Source organism: Spea bombifrons, chromosome 7 (assembly GCF_027358695.1).
Source record: "Spea bombifrons isolate aSpeBom1 chromosome 7, aSpeBom1.2.pri, whole genome shotgun sequence".
Lineage (NCBI taxonomy): Eukaryota > Metazoa > Chordata > Amphibia > Anura > Pelobatidae > Spea > Spea bombifrons.
In genome coordinates this window covers 10,007,862-10,029,086 of record NC_071093.1, presented here as the reverse complement: position 1 = coordinate 10,029,086, position 21,225 = coordinate 10,007,862, and the positions used below count along the sequence as shown (strand labels likewise).

The following is a 21,225-nucleotide window of genomic DNA, read 5'->3' as shown; positions in this document are numbered from 1 at the left end:
GGTGAACGGTGAATTCTTGGTGGCTTCATGGACAGGTAAGTGTCTTGGGTTTAGGCATTGTATGGAGGAAAGGTTTTTTTTTTATTAAGAATCATGTGGATACCTGCCCTAGAGACAGTGTGATTTCAATTATTTGAAATACTGTACGCCGCCTTTTGTCACCAACCATTCACACATATTAGTAAATGGGGTGGCTGAACAGTTTATAGGAGTCCACTCTTTGGTGTAACGTCATAAGCTTTCAGGAGGATGGCGATTTTGGTGAAACTGTTATGTTTCCTGAATTATAGTGCTGTCATATGCACTTTACATCATAATACAGCAGAGTAGTCCCTTTATATGTATGCGTGGTCCTCTCCACATATGCATTTACCTCTTTCCGGACTCCCCAGCTTTCTGGTGTGTAGTTGATGTGTCCTGCCAAACGCATCTCCTGCCACCTGATATACTTACCGCCAATCAGCTCGAGCTCTGGCCAGGTGAGTGTTTTTTGGGGGAGAAATAAGATGTCAATGACATCGCTTTCCAGCCAATCAAAACGATGGAGCACAGAGGCGGTCTTCTGCTGCAACTTCTCCTAAAGGCCAGTCAGTCATTTGTTTGATTTTCAGCAGAGAATGCATATTAAAGTAGTTGTAAAGTCTGTGAGGGTCACTGAAGTGTCTCTTTAAAACTCACACTGTGTTTATTTATTTTTAAATTATTTTTAAATAACTCTTCAGGGTTAATCGTTTATCTGTGCTTTTTACTGTCACATTAAATGTGTGAATATCAATCATTAAATAAAATGGTATTTGTAAACATAAATTCTGTTTTTGGGTGATTATTTTCCTTGATCTCATTTTTTTCTTAACTAAAATGTGTTTCTAAAATAAATATTTATACATTATGAAAAAACAGAATTAATGACATCAAACAACTTTTCCCCCCCTACAACGAGTTAAAAATACAATGTCCCCAACACAGAAAACAAAAAAAAAAAGCCCAGAAGCTGGCAGCCGTCCCTCATGACAGAGCAGACAGCCCCGTAGGCAGATGCCTGACAGCTGTAGCAGGCAGCGCAGCCCTGTCCCCAGCCGGCCTTTCCGGTTTGCCCACCTGAAGCCGTCAGCAGGTAAGGGCGTGGGACAGGTGAGCCGGCGCGCATGCGCACGAGCTGCCTCTCCTTGGCTACGTTGCAGGATCGTCTCACCTGAGTCCAGCAAAGCGGAAGTTGCAGGAGCAGCAACCGCAGATCTGTCAGCATCACCTCGGCGGCAGTTTCTCTCGCCATCCGGGTCCTCCTCCACCTGCCTGTCCGGGAGCGGAGGGGTCGCTGCTCGGACGGTCCAGCTTGTGTAGCCCGGTACAGGAGCACCAGGAGAGGGCAGCGGGCATTCCCTCTCCCGGTCCATCACTGTAAGTACACAACTTCCCAAAGTTTAGGGCTTTCCTACCTATCTATTGTCTGCTGCTCCCTAAACTGCCGGGTGTGTGGTATTCATGATCAGGCTTTAGCATTAACCCTATGTATATTCGTACATACACACACTTACTTATGGATTATTAGACATCAGTTCAATATCTATCTATTATAAATAATAAATAAATGTGTGTTTATGTATGCATATATTATATTGTATTATATATATATATATATATATATATATATATATATATATATATATATAGGCAGCAGCAATATTTGGGCTCCAGTCTAGCCATGTATGTCTATAGAATTAATAATAGATGTAATCAGCCCATTCATTTTTTTAATTATTTAAATCTGCATATTTTTTTTCTTGATGAAAATGTAACTTCAATCCATATTGATATAGTCACATTTAGTGTGAAATAAAGTCTAATAAATTATTCTGAAATGCAAAATAATGAACGTTAATATGAAATATCAAAATGGTGTATTTATTTTAAAGGTTTTTGGGCCACTTAGCTGTTTTCGTTGAAAATAAGTAAACTTCTAGCTGCAAAATGGTTTTCCAATGTTCAGTTAGCCTTTTAAACTTAAACTTGGATTAGCAAACTCAACGTATTTCTTTCATTTCCGCAAATGTGAGCACAAATTTTTGAATGGGTGTGTGTGTGTATATAATATATATATATTAGTGTGTGTTGTAAGCTCGAGCAGGTCTCTCCTTACCGCTTGTTTCTGTACGTCTAATTGTTATGCACTACTTGTTATGTCCTGTATTCGTTGTACAGCGCTGCAGAATATGATGGAGCTATATATATATATATCTCAAAATGTAATATGTACATTTTTACCCTAACGACGTGTACCACATGTCAATTATAATACAGCCATTGAAGAAATTATTTGGAATAAGTAGACAAATACCGATACATAGAAAAAGTCAGAAGAAGATATATATATATGCAATTTACTATAACAGCATACTTAATCCACCCAGTAGGGAACTCATGTAATTGACTCTTGATCACATAGAGCCTACAATATGTATGATATGAAATTTACATTTAATTTGTATTTTGGGCTTGCCACGCCTTTAGTAATTTTTGTAGTTACATTTTTCCAATATTTTTATATATGTGATGTAATAGCGTACTTAAAATAAGGCTTTAAAAAGCGCACTGAATGTGTCATTAATAGCATTATTTTTTGTGAATTAGTTGGTTACGGAGTGAAATAATTTCGGATCCAGGAATGTGGAGAGAGAGTTTCACTGAGAAAGAATTGTTACATTAGCTCCAGTGTATACAAGCGATACCCACTCAATGGACGTAAGGTCATGCATGTCTGCAAGAGATCGTGTGTGGAAAACTATTCTTGAGGTGTTCGGTGACAGACGTGTCTAATGTGCTAACTGATTAAAATGCACTCATAATCCTTGCTGAATGGTCCCTGAGTTTTTCTCATATAGTGCAAAGTTGTTGTTTTTCCCCCAAGTTTTATAAACTTACTACGAACCGTTTGCGTAGTTGGTTCTCCACACACTTTAAATTGTATCAAGTTACCCAATGTATTTGTTGTTTTTACCATTGTTTACTTGCAGTCCTTTTGTTAGCCATCACTTTTTTTTTTGTGTTGTAAAAATTTTAATGACATGTTTTGGCTTTTTTACTACGTTGCGTTTGGAGGCAAAGGGAATCCTTGGGACCTCAGGAATTCCAATCTAATTGTAGCACAAGGGACTTGAAGACAGTTAAGAAAGACACTTCAAAGTCAGTGCTGCCGAGTGAATCTTATAAATATTTATAGAGATCTGTCACTAACAACTTAAGATAGGACTCCTGATTATCAGATGGTCTTTTGGTGATTTATTTTATATTTATATATACACTTCATATAACGTGTGGTTCATATCTTTAAAGAAAATGTCACCTATATAAAGCTGTTCATGAAATGCCATCTAATGGTTTTAGTTCCTCACTTTGGTAGAGGGAATCACTGGGAGATATTTATCTGGAATGGGTGGGTTGGTTGTTGGGGCCACCAAATGCCAGATGTTCCCACGAGATGAGCCATTTGCAGTTGGAGGGCGTAGAACCTCTTGCACTGATGTGCAGACATCATAACTAATCTCCACCAACTTCCAAGAACGTTATGCCGATACATATTGACTGGTTAAAGAAAACCACTCAGGGATGTTATTGGTCTTGTGCCCAGTACAACCAGCCCTGATGGAGGATAAATAAATGTAATAGTGGAAATCTAAGTGTCTGTGTGCTGCAGTGATAGGTTGAGATTGGTGGGCTACTCAGTGTCAACCAGTAGAGATCCTACATGGCGTGTTTGGAATAGCAGAGGCGCAGCCTTTTACGACATGAACCCATATAAATAAAGCTTATATCCTGTACGTCGACGTTACGTATGTTTCTGTATGTCCTTTAATACAAAGGAGGCTCAAGGCCAATGACTGGGTGTGGTTGGTGTTGAAAAGCAATTGTCAGCAATGCCAAATCACCTTAGTTTCCACGTTTCACATCTCAGATGTTGGCACTTTACAAACTATGATGCATTGGAGTTGGAACAATGCTTATCCCCGTATTTACTCTGTGTATGTATCCAGCACTTAATCGTTCCTCTGCCAGAAGCTGCTGCTAGAGCTTGGGTGAAAGTATGAATTCTTCAAAAAGGGTTGATGCTTATTTATTATAGTTTGCACTTATTGTTTAGCTTTCCTTCCATAATGTATAATAATGCAAATATGTGTGGCCTAAAGAATGATTGTGTAAGTCCAGACAACAGCAAGTTGGGAAGGCTGCTCCCATGATATCTTAATATTTCAATAGCCTAACCCTTTGATCTTTTAATCAGTCAATAGCCTAACTTTTTTCCAAGGTAGCTTTCAAGGTGGCCACTAACATGTATATTTAACTTGTTTTTATGATACACCCAGATATACTACTTCAGGAACCTATAATGCCTTGGGAGGTATGTAAACAGCCATGTGTGTGATGCTGATTAGTCTGCAAAATACATTATCCTCCTTGTGACCTGGGGGATAGTTTACTTTGTTGATTCCTGTATAAAACATGTATACTGCCCCTCGAATGTTTGCATATCCATGCCTTGTTGCATGTTATGTATTATTCCTATTATTATTCTGTATCGAGCCAGACCCCGGTAAGTAAATTCGTATACATTAGACTCTTTAAACCATGTATCTCAACTCTGACACCTTCACTCAAAGTAATCAGCTGCTTAGAGAAGTGGGGTTGGTTAAATTAGCATTCTAGATATTTTAGATCAATATTTTACTTATTTTCTGGATTGCAAGACTATACCGTCCGTTCGTTGTGCTAGGAAAGTCTGTGTTGTTTAAAAATTTATAACGCTGACAAAAGGCTATCAGTCCAAACAGATACATAGCTGCTAATGCAACATAGCCCATTATAGGTTGATTTCTGCCCTGTCCATCCACAATTAAGGCAGAAGTCAGACTATTTACCCACCGTGATTCCATATCGATCATTTGTGTGATGGCATTTAAACTATGGGGGGTGACACTTTAGCTTAGTAATAAGCTTTCCTGGCTTGCCACATCACTTCGAACGGGCAGTAGGGGGATGGAAATTCCCTTCTTTTTCAGATGTGAGATTTGTATGCAAAAGTTGTCAGTGTCTGGAAACCTTACAGATCTGTAGAGTAAAGAGTACAATCAATACCCTATTCTGTATACATGCTGTAAAGGGGAAGATGGGCTTTTCACGAATCAGTAGAGCAACTATGGTTGGCCAAGTGTACACGAGAAACACTGCTCTATATTATCATCGTGGCCACCCGTCAAGATATCCTATGGTCATCAACAAGAAATAAAATATCCAGAGAGACAGTGTAGGAATGGCTCCATATTAAAGTTATGCACCCTTTTCCCACATTTTGTATCTGATGGCTTACAAGCACTCTGAGGTGTGCTCTAAGTTTACACTCTTTATGGTATTTTTAGGTTAGGTCGAATGCTGACTACGTTTTAGCCAACTGGTAAGCAAAATGCTTCGAAACCAGCTCTACTGCTGTAAGCCAGATGCCTCTCCCAGAAGTTGGGGCGCCATTGTGTCAACAGTCATTTTATGGTATTCATTATTATAGGTTTAGTTTTACAGACTATTTACATGGAATCTCAGCTCCTATCGACTAGAATGACAGTAGAGGCAGCTGACCAAGAAACTAAATGAGGCAAAAAGTCTAATTTCCTAACTCCATTAATGGAAGGATGCAAGCATAAATATGACACCCCTATTGGTACCTTGAGATCTTTAGTATGCATTCTCCAAAACCAAAAATAAAACTTACCTGATGTAGAAGCTGCAGCACTGTTGCTGCAGAAGTCTCCCTCCCCCATGGACGACATAGCTGTCTTATGAATTAAAGTGATGGCTGAATTGTTTCTTTAAAATTAAATTATAACCTATATTGAGATTCCCCCCCTTCAGTGTCTAGTATACCGTTAAATATTCCTTAAAGCAGCTCAATAGAACACTTCATTATTTTTATACTTCTCACATGTTTGCACACCAAGAATGAGTGATGATGTATACAGGATATTCTTAACTTGTTAGTACTTTATTTATTTAAACTATACTAAGCTTACTGTCAACAATGTGTGTGCTGTTATATATATATATATATATATATATATATATATATATATATAATTCTAAAGGTTTGTGTAATGAGAAGTTTAGAAAGATTCTACAAGTTATTTACATAACATATTACATTCTTTTGTGTGCTAAATCAATTAAAAGTGCAAACAAACCATATTCTCTAAGGGAAGAATACTGTATGTATCACTGATATAGCAACTTAGTCATCTGGGGACGTTAAGTTTCTATGGTGCTTTTTTTTTTTAGAGTTCTTTCTGGTTTAAGTCCTTTATTCTTTATTATGTACACAAATAGAAGCCATCAATTGATGATCTCCCTTTTGATTGCCCTTTTCACAATTCTAATCCTCATATAGAATATTGTAGGGTTCTTAAATTGCAGCTGTATAATGTTATTCTCAGTGGCTGGCTTGGGAAGCTGGGAGTTGTAGTCAGGAAGATGTCTTTGGATCTGGGCTGTTTTCAGGTATATTTGGAGTTTCCTTGAGCTGGTTGGGTCCGGCAGCCTTTTTAAGGGTAAAATAAGCAGAAGAAGAGATGGCTTCAGGACAGACACTTCACTAGATATGTTAGTTGTGCCATATTCTGCCACAGATGATTTTAGTACTCCTGGGGTCCAATAATCCCGTTTTAGGACATGTCTCTGAAATAGATTCTGTAATAAACACTATTAGTAGTTGTAGTACATGAGTTTAATGATACTAAACACTTGTAGTTGACAGTTCTGCTTTAGGGCATTCATAATTACCAACACAAAATAAAGTTCACTTTTGTGTTTAGAGATGACTGAATGTTTGCGTACATCACCTGCCACACGTGTGTTTGTTTGTGTTTAAGCAATACTGAAGATAGAGCTACAAGCTAAATAGGAAGCAAATAATAATAATAAAAAAACAGGAGAGAATAGAAACATATAAACATGGACTCTGACTGCACATAAGAGCCATTTGGCCCATTTTTCCTGCTTAAGCGACTCAAACATTAATCAGTCTTTGGTATCATCTTAGAGTCAGGGTAGCTTTATTGCCTATCCAATGTATGTTTTAAATGTTCTTAATATATTAGCAAATTTTCGTAATTTTGGTAGATCCAGTGATTCATATGAAGCCTTAGTAACGCTAATGTTAAGCATATTCAACTACCGCTCTATACATCTAAACCCAAGTAGATGCTGTAAGAAAATATATTCGGAGTCTACAGCTCTTATAGCTTATAGCTGATACTAGCGTTAGGCCGTGTCTGGCTTTGTGACTGACATTTCAGTAAAAGCCCCACAGGCACCACTGACATCACTGTAAGCCTTGTGATGAACATTTTTTCCTGCTTATCCTTGGCAACCTTTTGTAGAATCTAAGAAGAACCCGAAAACCAACATTCTTTATGGAGTGAAGGTTTTGAGGGTCTTTCACTTAGCTTTGTGGTTCTACAGATGATAAATTGTTGAATAATGCAAACATTATTTTCTGTTTATTTTTGTAATGGCTGTGTACCTTTTTTAAATACTTTGTTCCCATTCTTTTCCAGGTTTCAGTCTCCAATAGGTTATCAGTAATGGGATATTCTGGCTGATTTTTTTTTTTTCCTGTTGTCCGACATAAATAAAAATGACGAATTTAAAAAGACTGTTTTTAGGAAGGAGATTTATGCACTGGAAGATTGGTGCTGTAACACTTATTTTTATGGGATTTGTATTTTTAATACAAAAAGAAGTGGTTGATAGAGAGAATGATGAACTTGGAGTCCATGGAGGCTCACACAAAAAGAAGAAAATGCTGGACATGATGATGGAAGCTGTGAACAATATTAAAGATGCTATGCCAAACATGCAAATAAATGCACCTGTTAAACAAAATGACAATGATGGCAAGAGGGCATGTTTGCCTGGATATTACACCGCAGCAGAGCTTAAGCCTTTCCTTGAAAGACCTCCTCAGGATCCAAATGCTCCAGGAGCTGCTGGGAAACCATTCAAAGCAGACAAGCTCACCCCAGAAGAGGAGGAAGAGCGGGATCGCGGCGAAAAGAAACACTGCTTTAATGCTTTTGCTAGTGATAGGATATCATTGCATCGGGAACTGGGTCCAGATACAAGACCTCCTGAGTATGTATTCAAATTATTTGCTCATGATATTAAATGCCCTGTCATTTCAATTGCATTATTATATGGGCTAAGCACATGGTGTGTGCAAGTTACTGAACTGGAGTCGTCCTCTCGGAGAAGGATTGTAGATAAGACTTACCATGGAGACAGAGAGGTGGGCGAAGGTGGTCTTAAAGTTATTTAATTGGATTGTCGCGGACTGCGGATAACTTGTTACCCCCCCCCCAGGTTATTTAGTCCAAAGCTGGAGAGTTTCAAGTTGCATTGAGTATAGGTGAATTAATGCAACTTCGAAAAGTGATTGGCACCGTAAGGCAAACTAAATTGATTCTAGATATATATATATATATATATATATATATATATATATATATATATATATATATATATATATAAATATTAATCTAGCGTCCTAGGGATGCAAGACACTGCAGGGCAGCTAAGGTTCATGCCTTAAACTGGATGCAGAGTTAATCATGGCGTTGCACCTTAGTTGCATAGGCAATGGTAGTTTCTAAAGTGGTAGGAAGTCATGTTATATTTTAATAAATTAATTAAATATTTTAATTTAAATATTATATATTAAATTAAATGTTATATTATGTTAACTAGAATATTACTGCCAAGCAGAGTTTCCTTGGGTTCACGCTGTAGAGTAATCTCCTGATGTCATGTTTCCACTACATTATTTTGTGTGTTAGGCGATGGCTATCTCTTCTATTATATTTTAAGGTGTATAATCATTTTTGAGACTGTAATAGTCTTGCTGTGTATAGTTTAATTTATTCTGCAAATTTATGTTTTTGTGTTCTTGTTTTCCCTTTTTTTTTGTTTATTTCCCGGCAGATGCATTGAGCAAAAATTCAAGCGATGTCCTCCCCTGCCCACTACAAGTGTCATCATTGTGTTTCACAATGAAGCGTGGTCCACGTTGCTCCGAACAGTTTACAGTGTCATGTACACATCCCCTGCAATACTTCTCAAAGAAATTATAATGGTAGACGATGCCAGCGTGGATGGTAACTTTGTTTTTTTTTCTTCTTGTATTTTAGAAATATCTACCCATCCAGTATAAACTAGAAAAACCCAGACCTATGATAAGCACAGCCTAATAACCCACATTTGTCTTAAATTTCAGCCTCACATAATCTGGCATGTGGTCTTTCTTATTGAGTCACAGGTAGAAAGTGGACATAAAAGTAGCATGAAATTCACATTTACTTTTTTTTTCTTTCTTTCTCAAAGATTATTTAAAGGATAAACTGGATGAGTATGTGAAGCAATTTCAAATCGTTAAAGTGGTCAGACAGAAGGAAAGAAAAGGTCTCATTACAGCTCGCTTGCTTGGTGCTTCTGTAGCAACTGGAGATACACTGACGTTTTTGGACGCACATTGTAAGTACCCGGTCTTGCAAGCTGAATGGAAGCCAGCTTTGCAGGACGTTACACAACGTTTAGTAGATTGTGTGTGTGCTTTTCTGATTTTCATGTCTTTTTCATAGGTGAATGTTACTATGGTTGGCTCGAACCTTTGCTGGGAAGAATTGCAGAAAACCATACTGCTGTTGTCAGCCCAGACATTGTTACTATTGACCTTAATACATTTGAATTTAGTAACCCTTCACCCTATGGAAATAATCACAACAGAGGGAATTTTGATTGGAGTCTCTCGTTTGGCTGGGAATCTCTTCCTAGCTCTGAAAGGAAGAGAAGGAAAGATGAAACCTATCCAATAAAGTAAGCTTTTATAAGGGTTATTCTATCTTGCAGGTAGACTTTTTTTTTTCCTTTGCAGACAAGTGTCATGTTGGCTGTACATCTCAACAACTTGGTTTGTTGCATGTATAGCTGTAGCCCTTGTTAATATTACTTAAGAATCATAATTGAGTTCTGTAATTTAGTTCTAGAACTGTCACCTACACAGATTTAGCGTAGTTTTATGCATGAAAATAGATTTTCCATAGGCTACCCCCTCCTTTTGAAGTTAAATGTATTGTTAATGTATTTTTATTTCCTCTTATAGAACACCAACTTTTGCTGGAGGCCTCTTCTCTATTTCCAAAGAATACTTTGAGTACATTGGAAGTTACGATGAAGAAATGGAAATCTGGGGTGGAGAAAACATAGAAATGTCATTTAGAGTAAGTCAATTCAGATAATGTTGTGCTGCCTCATGTATATAGGTACTGCGAGATATAGGTATATATCATAAGGGACAATTGTATCCTAGTCGGGTAAAAGTGTGTCTGATGTATGAAAAATATGTACTACATTTTTAAAAAATATTTTATAACTAATGTTTATTATGATTGTATAAAATATAAGCGTAAAATATAAGCGTAGTATTAGGTACTATGTGTTTAGGACTATTATACAGTTTATGTATTCTGAACAGATCAAATAATTTATACCTACTGACTTAACTGTAGCTATTTCTAATTGAAATTGTCAACTAGGTTTGGCAGTGTGGTGGTCAGCTGGAGATCTTGCCATGTGCTGTTGTTGGCCACGTCTTCCGTAGCAAGAGTCCTCATACCTTCCCTAAAGGGACCCAGGTTATCGTCCGTAACCAAGTCCGTTTAGCAGAAGTTTGGATGGATGATTATAAAGAAATATATTATCGGAGAAACAGAGAAGCAGCCAATATAGTCCAGGAGGTAAGTTTTACTCCTTCAAGGAGTCAACGTGGTCATCATTGCAACTGAAAATCGAAAGGAGTCTTAAGTGAGCTTGATCAATTATTTAAATGGAGCACTTTGCGTACTGAAAAAAACTAATACCATTAAGCCATTATGTACATGGCTGGCATAAACTACCTACCTCCAATGATGGAGCAGCCAGAAAGTGCACCATGCATAACTCTTTTTCAAACCAAGCTAGCTTCATGCTGTTCTCAAATCAAATGAAAATGAAGAATAAGAGAGAAGAACAGGTTCCATTGACATGTTTTTGCAGCACACATACATTCGATGTAGTGGTAACTAAACGGTTAAATCTCATCGAGCAGTTAGGATCTTAGCTGTTTTGGAACTCTGTCAGACGACATGGATTAGCATTTAGTGAGATTTGTCAAAAGCTTCCTGGAAAGAAACCAAATATCACAGTAAAGTAGGAAGAGGGTTTTTCCCTTCTTTTAAGTAACTATATTAGTAATTTTACCTAAGTACGTGCTGAATAGCTGCATTACCTGGACTTCTACAAGGTTAATTTGGTATCTTTTTATTGGGCTCTAATTTATTTTCCTTTCCTTTTTTGCAGAAGTCCTATGGCGATCTGTCTAAGAGACTTGACCTGAGACGTCGTCTTCAGTGTAAGAATTTCTCTTGGTATCTGAAGAATATTTATCCTGAGGTGTATGTGCCCGATCTAAATCCCCTAATATATGGAGACGTAAGTACCTAGACTTCACCACAGTCTCATACGCTGCATCAAGTCTTGTCAAGTCCCGGGACTATATCCTAGTTGTAAATCTGTTTGTTAGATTGGAAGGCACAAGCCTTGGAATGTATTATTGGGAAAAAAAATATAAAACATTTAAGTGCACATTTTTATGTTCTTTACCCTTCATTCTGATTTACTGCTTTTGATTCAATAAATTCCTACATAATTTTTGTCCCACAGAAAAAATACGAATCCATAAAATACAACATGGTTAGTTGTGGTCTCCATGACAGTTATGGGTTGTTAGCGAAGCAACATATTTTTACTTGTTGATGCTTGTGGCTTGGTGGAATAATATTTCAAGAGTTGACTAGTAACGCTAACGTCTTGTCAGATACAGCGGCACAGCAAATGCTCCCTATACGCTGTGTGAGCTTGGGTAATGTTTTGTTGGCTTTTTTTTGTTGCTGTGGAATGAATAATGTTGAAAATCATACTTTTTTTTTTATTATAGATACAAAATGAAGCCAGACAATTGTGCTTGGATGTTGGAGGTGATAATCACGGAGACAAGCCCCTCATTCTCTATACCTGCCATGGGCTTGGAGGAAATCAGGTACAGAGTTTGTTTAAAAGCAAGTTTGTTGACTTCTAAAACTGTAACTTTTGGGGACCAAACTCAATTTTTTCATGTTACGTTTTGTATAATCTACCAAAACGTAGGTTGACCAGTTGTTGCAGAATGAAACCTCACATAACAGAGTATGGCTGACAACGCTTTATATATTGTAAACTCTTTTTAAGGGGCAGTAAGGTTTGTAATGAGAAAAAACCCAATCTAGCTAAGTAAGGACTTAGCTTTTTTGTTGTTGCATTGTCAGCCCTCCCCATGCCATAATATTAACACTGGGTTTTCTTCTTATGAGCAGTTTATAGCCCTTTACATGTTTACTGGAAAATCAGTATATAGAACACTATATATTTTACACAAACTACTTCCTGCAATGACTTACATTTAATACCCAGATGTGCTCTTCTCCTTTTTTGTAGTATTTTGAGTACACTGCAAGCCACGAAATTCGACATAATATCCAGAAGGAGCTGTGCCTTCGCGCTAGTAATGGGCCACTGCTCATTAAACAGTGTGCCAGTCGAGGGAGTGGGACCTCAATGGATCCCGAGGAGAAATGGGAGCTGCTAAAGGTATGTTGATACAAGAGTGAAGGCGAACTTTGTAGAACATTGTACAAATTAAATCTAACCTCATCAGTGTTTCTGCCTTAAGGCTTAATCGGCACTTTACAAGTTATTCAGGGGAAAGACTGATGTATATTTGTCAGAGGACCAAAGTTATACAGTATACCCCGAATATCAACATGTCTCTAATTTTACTAGTGGTCATTAAGTAGAATTGCATAGTTCACTGTATGAATTAAGGCACAAGTTCTGCACAGGTACTCTTCATTTTATATAAGATCCACTAACAGAAACTCACACGCCGCCTGGATTTTGCACAGGATCTTAAGTTACATCATGGCAAGCTCGGACTTTCATCATTTGACCTCATTATTATGTTTTTGGGGGGGTGTTTTGCCCACTAAAAGTTATGCATTCTTAGCCCTTCCACACCCTCTGGCACCGAAAGCACTACTTATTGCTTATTTGCGCCAACACAGATTTCCACAATGGTACATTTGGAAAACACGCCATTAAAACTGGAAGGCCATGCCAGCAAGTAAACAGTACGTGATTCTCACTCTGTGTTTTTGTCATTTTTTCCAGGATCAACTGTTGTTCAATCCCGCACTTAACCTGTGCCTTACTGCGAATTCAGCCAATCCAAGTCTTGTACCGTGTAACCCTTCAGATCCATTCCAACAATGGGTGTTTCGGAAAAGCACATAAACCCCATGTAAGAGGTCCAGTTCTCTTCAACGCTGTGATAAGTATACACTGTGGCATTTTATGCAAAAACAGCTGACTATAATTATGCTGGAAACAACAAAAAAAAAGATACAACAAACCTGTTGTATTACAAAAGTAAGAACACTCTGAACATTACATCAACTGAAAATGCCAAAGAATTGTTTTTAATCCTGTTTATATTTCTTTTTTCTGTTTATGGTAGGGTTGGTAATACAAGTGGTCAGGAGGGGTGTTGGGAATTAACTAAAAGGTTTACAATCGACCTAATTTGTTTTTACCGTTTACTTGGAGGCAAAGCGCGAATAGTTAATCTGTTAGCTATTTGCAAATAACTAATGAAGCACATTTTTTATTCTACAAATATGTTTATGTATCTGTTTCCTATGCACCAGACATCAGTGTCCCATGTTTGTTTTTTTTTTTTAATTACACAGCAAATTACTTTAAATGAGAGCATACTGCCAGCCTGCTAACTCCCCCCCCCTACACAACAGAAAAAAACTTTAATACGTTTTTTGCCGCTTCTTCTTTGTTTCGGGAAGAAACAAAGTTAATAGTCCACCCGATGTAAAGTGCATAGAACGGCAAAATATATATATATTTTTTTTTATATGCACAGAAATATTCTAAAGTGAAAAAAATTATTCTACTTGTGAACGTGTGCAATTTGTTTTTTTTGGTTATTGTATTTCTTCCGTAACCTTTTTTTAACATTAGAGTGTGTGGGGGGGGGGCGGTAGATCTTAAGCAAGACCTCCTATTGTCTGGAAACAAACTGAAACTGCCTATGGTCTGGAGTAATATCAAACTGAGAACTGGTGCGTTTAACATTGCTAATGGCCTTTTGTTCAAAATAGGGTCTTTTTTTTTAACTTAAAATTCATTTTGAACGTGTTTTCAGCAGGGTGGGAGCACTGTGTGATTACAAGCGCAATAAGAAATTACAGTTTTTGAAAGCAGTATAAATTTGCTAAAACAAAAAATGTGAATGTTACAAGTGGCTCTTATATGAAAGAGGGCATATGCAATTTAACTGTTTTATGGTTAATATTTAATACAAACGTATATGTATGTGCCCGTGTTCATCCGGTTAGTTATTTGTTGAAAGCTCTTGCATTATTTAAAAATGCAGATAATCCTGTTTGGGAATAAGTAGGTTAGTATGGGTTTTTACACCAGCAGATTATTTATACGCAAAGATATGTCAAATATTTTTATATTCATTTTCAACCACAATTACCTTGTTGTAATGCATCATACAAAGTGTGCCTAGCATCTTTTTTTTTTTTTTTTTTTTATTATTATAAATAAAATAGGTAGCACCTTGATTGCTATAGGTCCTTATGAAACTAAGAAGTAGAGTCGATATAAGAGAAGCTGTGTGAGTAATGGGTGGGTGTGGGTAATGTTAAGATTAAAATAAAAGTTGTTAATGGAGCTTTATAGGGAGTGGTAGGATTGTTTAAAATGTTATCTTGTAAAATCCTTAGAATACTGCTATTGGCAGTATAACTTATTTGTATTATATTTTATTTTTTTTTTTTAATCATTTTTAACTGACACTTTAAGCCACTCCAGTCTCCTAAACTATTAAGCAATTAGCTGCTTTGGTTTTACCTTTAACAATGTGGCTTTTTGTTTAATTATTGTTTACTGGTACAAATGTTTTTGTTTTGTTTTTACGTTTTGGTTGATTACTTTAAGGCCATATTGGCCGTATTTGTCTCCTTTTTATATGTTAAGCACTACAAAAGAATTAGAACATATGCTCTGTCCGGAGAACTTATAACTCCTCAAACGTAATAAATGTACATATTTCCAATCGTTTTAATTTGTCTTTATTTGCTCTTTTTGCTGTTTTATTTGGATGAATGACTTCTTAGCATGTAATGTATAGGCGCTGTAAACGTGAGGCTGGCGTGTGGCTTTTGAAGTGCCCCTTTTAAGCATTCAGAAATGGGGACAAGCTGAGACAAGTACCCTCGTGGATCAAAGGCAGGTTTATATATCTATAGGAATACAGACAACATAATGCAAACGGCACTGGAAACGAAAGTCTCTTTACTGGCAGGCCAAACAGAAGAAACAAACGTGTGGAAGACCCATGTTCAAGCTGCACCATGGATCCGGAAGAGTGAACACTTGCTGCTGAACAGTTGTGTGCCACTTTTAAGATTAATAAAGCCCAATTAAGATCATACTTTCTCTTTTGCTAGATGTTTTTATTTTGAAGAGCTGCTAGACACTGAAATCTTGATGGATTATTATAAAGTTCCATTTAACATGTTCTTCACTATATACAAGAGGTTTGTAAATCACAGGCCAGGATTCACTTGGTGGCTAAAACTGAAGCTTAGATGTATGGATTTGCCCAGTAATTAAAAAAGGCCTTGTTTTTGTCACATTTTTGATTAATGAATTAAAGACACACATAAACACAAACCCAAATGTATTTTTAAGCACTTCTCTTTATACATAGTCACTCACTGGAAGCCAAAGGAGGATGGCCCTGGTTCTAACTTATGTGCACCAAAACCAAGAAATCACATTTCTAAACTGCGTCTAAACTCATAATGCACTCATTTTGAATTAATTTGTGGATGTGTTTCCTCTGTGGCAATGCTCTTGTCTGTTGTAGACAACTTTTTTATATGTAAGTTTTTTTAACTTGGTATCAAGCACAGTTTAAAAGAGTTCTAGTGGGTTCTTGTTGGTTATGAAATGCTGCTATACCTAAAATACCTTTTTTTTTTTTTGTTTTTTTGTTTTTTTTTGTATTTTTATGTGTTGTACATTATAGTAGAAAGGAAAAACAGTTCAACGGTGCAATTGGGTAGGGTCTACTTCATAATTTGCCATTAGCATAGATTAGATGGCCTTTTAGCTCAACCACCTTCAAAAAGTTCATAACTTAAACGCTCAACCATGAGGCCTTCCTCCGTCTATTGGAGTGTAGCTCTGGTCTGAAAAATTCCTTTAAAAAAAAAAATGTCATCCACCTTCAGCTTGATCTGATGTTGATACAAGCCCATCTTTCCACAAGGTAGAAGGGATAGTAGCCCAGGGTACAAAAATCCTTAGAGATCACAGCTGCCCCTTTCCCCACTGATTCTTTTCAAAGACCAGGCTGACATCAGTTTCCCATCTGTTTTGCAGGGCAAGTTAGATAGATGGCCATATACTTATTTTCTGTGTTGCTGGTGACTAGAGCTGCGGTGAAAAGTCATAAATACAAGGTATTTATACCTCTCAACTACCCTTGACAAAGGCGTAATAGCCAAACCATCGAGGGATCTCACATGAGGTGTCAGCCTGTTCTATCCTTACTCTGTGAGCATTTATGTTTGGTATTCTTAAAGCTTTTTTGATTTATAGTACATCTCATTTTGGTGTCAAAACACTCGGTAAACTTTTCATAAGCATTACGATTTTTTGGAGTACCTCTTACAATACTGTTACTTATGGAGACAGCACTTCACCTGTAGATTTGAGGTCAAACCTGGAGAGTTTGCACCTATTTTTTTCAGATAGGAAAACATTTTTGACATAAAACTAATGTGTCACACTTGAGTAGGTGGAGGTGATGAGTGGAGATATGAATCTGAATCATTATTTGCAAGTGGTAAGTGGCAGATGATATACCGCATATTTCTCTTTTAGAGTGTCCTGTTTTGTTTAGTGGCTTTTATGTTTTTAGAACAAGAACATACTCGGTTACTCCTTACATGGAGCTGGGAATACTTTCAACCAGACTGCAAAACTAAAATCATACAACATATAATGATGCTGTAGTTTCTTCCAGATGTGCGTTAACTGGTTTCATTTGTGAGAATTCCTGATGTTTGCCAGTTATATTGTGGCTAACCCTAACCCTAACCCACTTCCTTAAAACCAAAACCTAGGAACTATTACTGCGCTATGTCAAAATGCAAACTACAAATAGACCGGAGTGGGACAGGGCCTGAGCTAAAATTAGAAACTTTAAATTATCTGCAAATAAATGAAATGTCATAGGAAACATGTTGATAATTGAGAAATACAAAGCCCGCATTTATAGAAAACTGTGATGTACATTGTTCATATTTTACTTCTTTATTCAAGATATCATTCAATGCACAAATAGGAAGCTTCAAATCTATTGAAGCTGTGTATAGAATATATGTGTCTATATAATGTGTGTGTACGTAAGAGATATTTTCCCATTTTTATTGTAAAAGGTAGTGGGTAGCTCATTAGGTATGACTGACAGATCCTGCTCTAAACCAATTGGCAAATCAGGCAGTGGGAGTCTTTGGAGACCCCCATTCCATTTTAGATGGCATTTTGTTTTTTTTTACACTATTATTGTGTTTTGTTGCACAATTTAATGTATAAACATGTTTTCTGCTATGCCTTGTTGTTTTTAGCTAAACAGTATTTTTAGGTGTATAAGACCTAGTGATACACTCATATGCAACAAGCATTCGGGGTAAAAGAACAAAGGAAGGCTTGGGTCCCTGAAGTAGAGGACTGCACTGGGAGGCGGGTCCCGCGGGAGCCGCCAAAAAACTTGCGGGCGGTCTTGCTGGGGCTGCGGGCGGGAGCGGGCGGTCAGGCACTGTACCTGCGGGTCCCGGTGATCCCGCGCAGTCCCGCAAGGCTGCCTTCTTGCTGCTCCCTTACAGTGTCTCCTAGCTTGCTCCGCCCAGGAACAAAACGGAGTCACGTGATGTGACGTCACTTCCTGTGACTCCGCCTTGTTCCTGGGCGGAGCAAGAGAAGAGACGCCGTGAGGGAACAACTCGAGGGCAGCTGCGCGGGAAATCAGGTAAGGAGGCGGGCATGGTTGGCCACAAATGTGGCGGGAGCGGGCGGGATTGGCCACAAAAGTGGCGGGAGCGGAACACCCACATTGCGGGAGCGGGATTAAAAACCGCGGGAGCGGGCGGGAGCGGGATTAAAAAAGTAGTCCCGCGCAGGGCTCTACCCTGAAGGGCATTCTGCCTGGAGAAGTTCACTCCTGGGAAAATTGGCAACTGTCTTGAATGTCTTTTTACTTTTGAATAATTTTCCTCACTGGTTCCTCACTTTTCCTTATAACACTTCCCAGATTGATGGGCAGCAACAATTGCTTCTCGAAAATCATTGCTGATGCCTTTCACTGAAGGGCATTCTACCCTCCGTATTGTGGCCCACAGACCTTCATTGCTTGATTTTGTCTCTGCTACAAATCACATTCATAAATTGTATTTTATATGTCGATACAGTTACCAGTTAGTATGGTGCATAACAAGTGTGGTTGCTTAAAAAAACGTCATTTTATGATACTGGATTATATCACTTATCATATTTAAAGAAGCACACACATTTATTCTGTGTTTCTGAAAGACCGTAGTCTTTTTTTTTTTCTTTTTTCATTCTGGTGAATCCAAAAACAGCAGTTATTTGATATATATAAAACCTCAGAACAGATTCAGTAGGTTTAACAGCAAGGCAATTCTACATTTCATACCAGAATATACATAACATGTACTTCATATCAATATAAAGACGGCAAAGTAATGAAACAGATAAAGTGGTGTCATACTGCATTAAAACTTAGATACTTTTACGGTCTACAACCTAATGCGAATGCACAAGAACTTTGGTAACTATTTAGTTACCAATCAAGAGTGCAACAGATTATTTGCCTACTGCTGCCACTAAAAGGTGTTTTTGTTTAGTTTTTTTTTTAAAGAAAAACCGAGATGTGAGGGAAACCATTTCCATTCATTGGTGCCTATGGTGCAAATATCGGGGTACCTTCAATTCAAACATACACACTACACTATTCTCTATGGTAACCATAGGTCTTGCACATGCCAGTAATCGTTGTCTGTATGTGCAAAAATGAAGCTACATACTGTATGTATGTATACTCTTATATTATGTGTTAGGTTGGTGGATAAGGTGTGCATGTATATCATAGTCTGGTGTTAGCATATGTGTGCATATGGTGTTGTATGTGTTACTGTATGGCATTAGTGTGTATATCATTATGTTGTATTAGAATGTGTGTATTGATGTTTGGTGTTAGTGTGTGTGTTACTGTAGTATTTGAACGATATTAGCATGTGTATGCCTGTTACTGTATGTTATAGTATGTTGGTGCATGGAGTTAGCATGAGTGTGTGTGTTTGTCAGTGTATATTGTTATATAGTGTGTTGGGTCGCAAGGAAAGCGAGAGGAGGAGCAGGAGAAAGATTGTGTGCGTGCGTAAGTGTATGGTGTTAGAGTGTGTTAGGAGTTTGCATTTCAGTATGTATGTGTGTAAGTTATAGGAGGCTCTGAAGAAATACGGCACCTCTGCTCTCATAAAGTGTGCTTATGGGAAGGTCATAAGGCATGGCGATGGATGGGACACTGTAATGGATGTGGGGTGGGCTTGAGGGCCCAGACATTAAGCCCATACTAGGTCCCAAGATTTCTTGGCTTCACCCACATGTGCAGCTAACACTGCAGATTCATGAACCCACTCCCCCAAAAGGGGGTCTCTGTGTTGCCTACCCTGGGAAGTTTCTAGAACCACAATGTTTAATTCCAGCGTTTACATTGTCTTAATGTGGCTGCTCAGATATCTCAAAAATCCGGTCAGCTACAGAGCTGGATGCTTACGCACACTTACAAGCATATTACTGGATGGGTAGAAAGTTCCTCAGCTTAAAAGCCATTACTAAATTGTAAAGCAACATTATCCAATATTAAAATAAAAATGACATTAGAAATATTCCCTGGCATATTCCATTATTCACAGCATAATGTTTCTCACATTGAATTTAATTGAATAAATACATTCAAGCTTAAACAGAAAGGCGTCGTCATAAGAACCAATAGTCCCTTTTGTTGATATGTGGTATAAATGGTATGTTTTTTAAAATGGCTTTGTTTTAGTTCATATTTAAATTCAGCTGATTTCTTCCAAGACACTTAAATGTTTGGATTATGTTAAAGTTTTTCATCTTTTGATTATATTGGTTACATAAATTCCATGCCAGAATGGGATAGTAAAGTGCATTAATAATAGGTTTTAATAGTGGGTTACCCCTTTACATCACTCGCTTTATATAAAAGAAATATCTCCTCGTTAAGTATCATTTCAGATTGCATTCTTATAAAGCTGTACATCATGATTCACAATGTGGAATGCTATGTGCAAAAAAAATGGTAAACTTCTGACGCGTTAACTGCTGAGGACTAAAACTGCCAGGGCTAGTTTTCAACAAAATAGCACGTCAAGCAAAGAGCATCTTAATTGCCCAACACAAGGAAATGTCATGTCTTTTTTTTTTAAATACATTTAGAATGCCAGTGAAGGCATGGATGTGTTGCCCATCCGCCATGCATTGTGGTGGCTTTCATTGCCCCCATGTCAGGTACCAGACTGACTTTTCTAGGGTCGTCAACCCAGAGGCTGCCTGACTCGCCTGGCACTAAGACCAGTCCTGGCTCCGGTAGATGGTAACTATGTTTGCTGCTCAAGGCCTTTGGGATTGTTTGACGTGTTGGTGGGCTAAGCATTTGGCCATAAAGTGTGACGGAAACCCCAATATTTATGCCTTGGGTGCTTTTTGAATATTGTCCACTGAAAAAAAAATCGTCTAAATGCTATGAGAACCAATTATAGTTCAATTTAAGTAAGTAAAATAAGCCTCAGGCAGACTAAATGAATTATTTAAAGATATGTTTTTGTCATTCCCCACGGTCCATGAAATTTATTTTTGTTGACATGC

General features: G+C 37.6%; 1 protein-coding gene across 1 annotated transcript; it reads left to right on the top strand.

The window, feature by feature from the left end:
- The first annotated feature begins 1,210 nt into the window (after positions 1 to 1,210).
- GALNT3 (polypeptide N-acetylgalactosaminyltransferase 3) lies at positions 1,211 to 13,624 on the top strand. The gene is made up of 11 exons (XM_053471083.1): positions 1,211 to 1,398; positions 7,593 to 8,169; positions 9,016 to 9,188; positions 9,415 to 9,564; positions 9,672 to 9,906; positions 10,193 to 10,310; positions 10,626 to 10,826; positions 11,428 to 11,559; positions 12,065 to 12,166; positions 12,601 to 12,753; positions 13,333 to 13,624. Exons 2-11 carry the CDS (start codon positions 7,673 to 7,675, stop codon positions 13,453 to 13,455), a joined length of 1,884 nt encoding a protein of 627 aa, XP_053327058.1. The 5' UTR covers positions 1,211 to 1,398; positions 7,593 to 7,672; the 3' UTR covers positions 13,456 to 13,624.
- Positions 13,625 to 21,225: the final 7,601 nt, after the last annotated feature.

What these genes read in the sequence shown, in the direction of transcription:
- GALNT3 (XM_053471083.1), top strand. Translation starts at nt 7,673, where the DNA reads ATGACGAATTTAAAAAGACTGTTTTTAGGAAGGAGATTTATGCACTGG. An exon ending in CAGCCAATATAGTCCAGGAG is followed by an intron (nt 10,827 to 11,427) that starts GTAAGTTTTACT and finishes CCTTTTTTGCAG; the next exon opens with AAGTCCTATGGCGATCTGTC. An exon ending in ATCCCCTAATATATGGAGAC is followed by an intron (nt 11,560 to 12,064) that starts GTAAGTACCTAG and finishes TTTTTATTATAG; the next exon opens with ATACAAAATGAAGCCAGACA.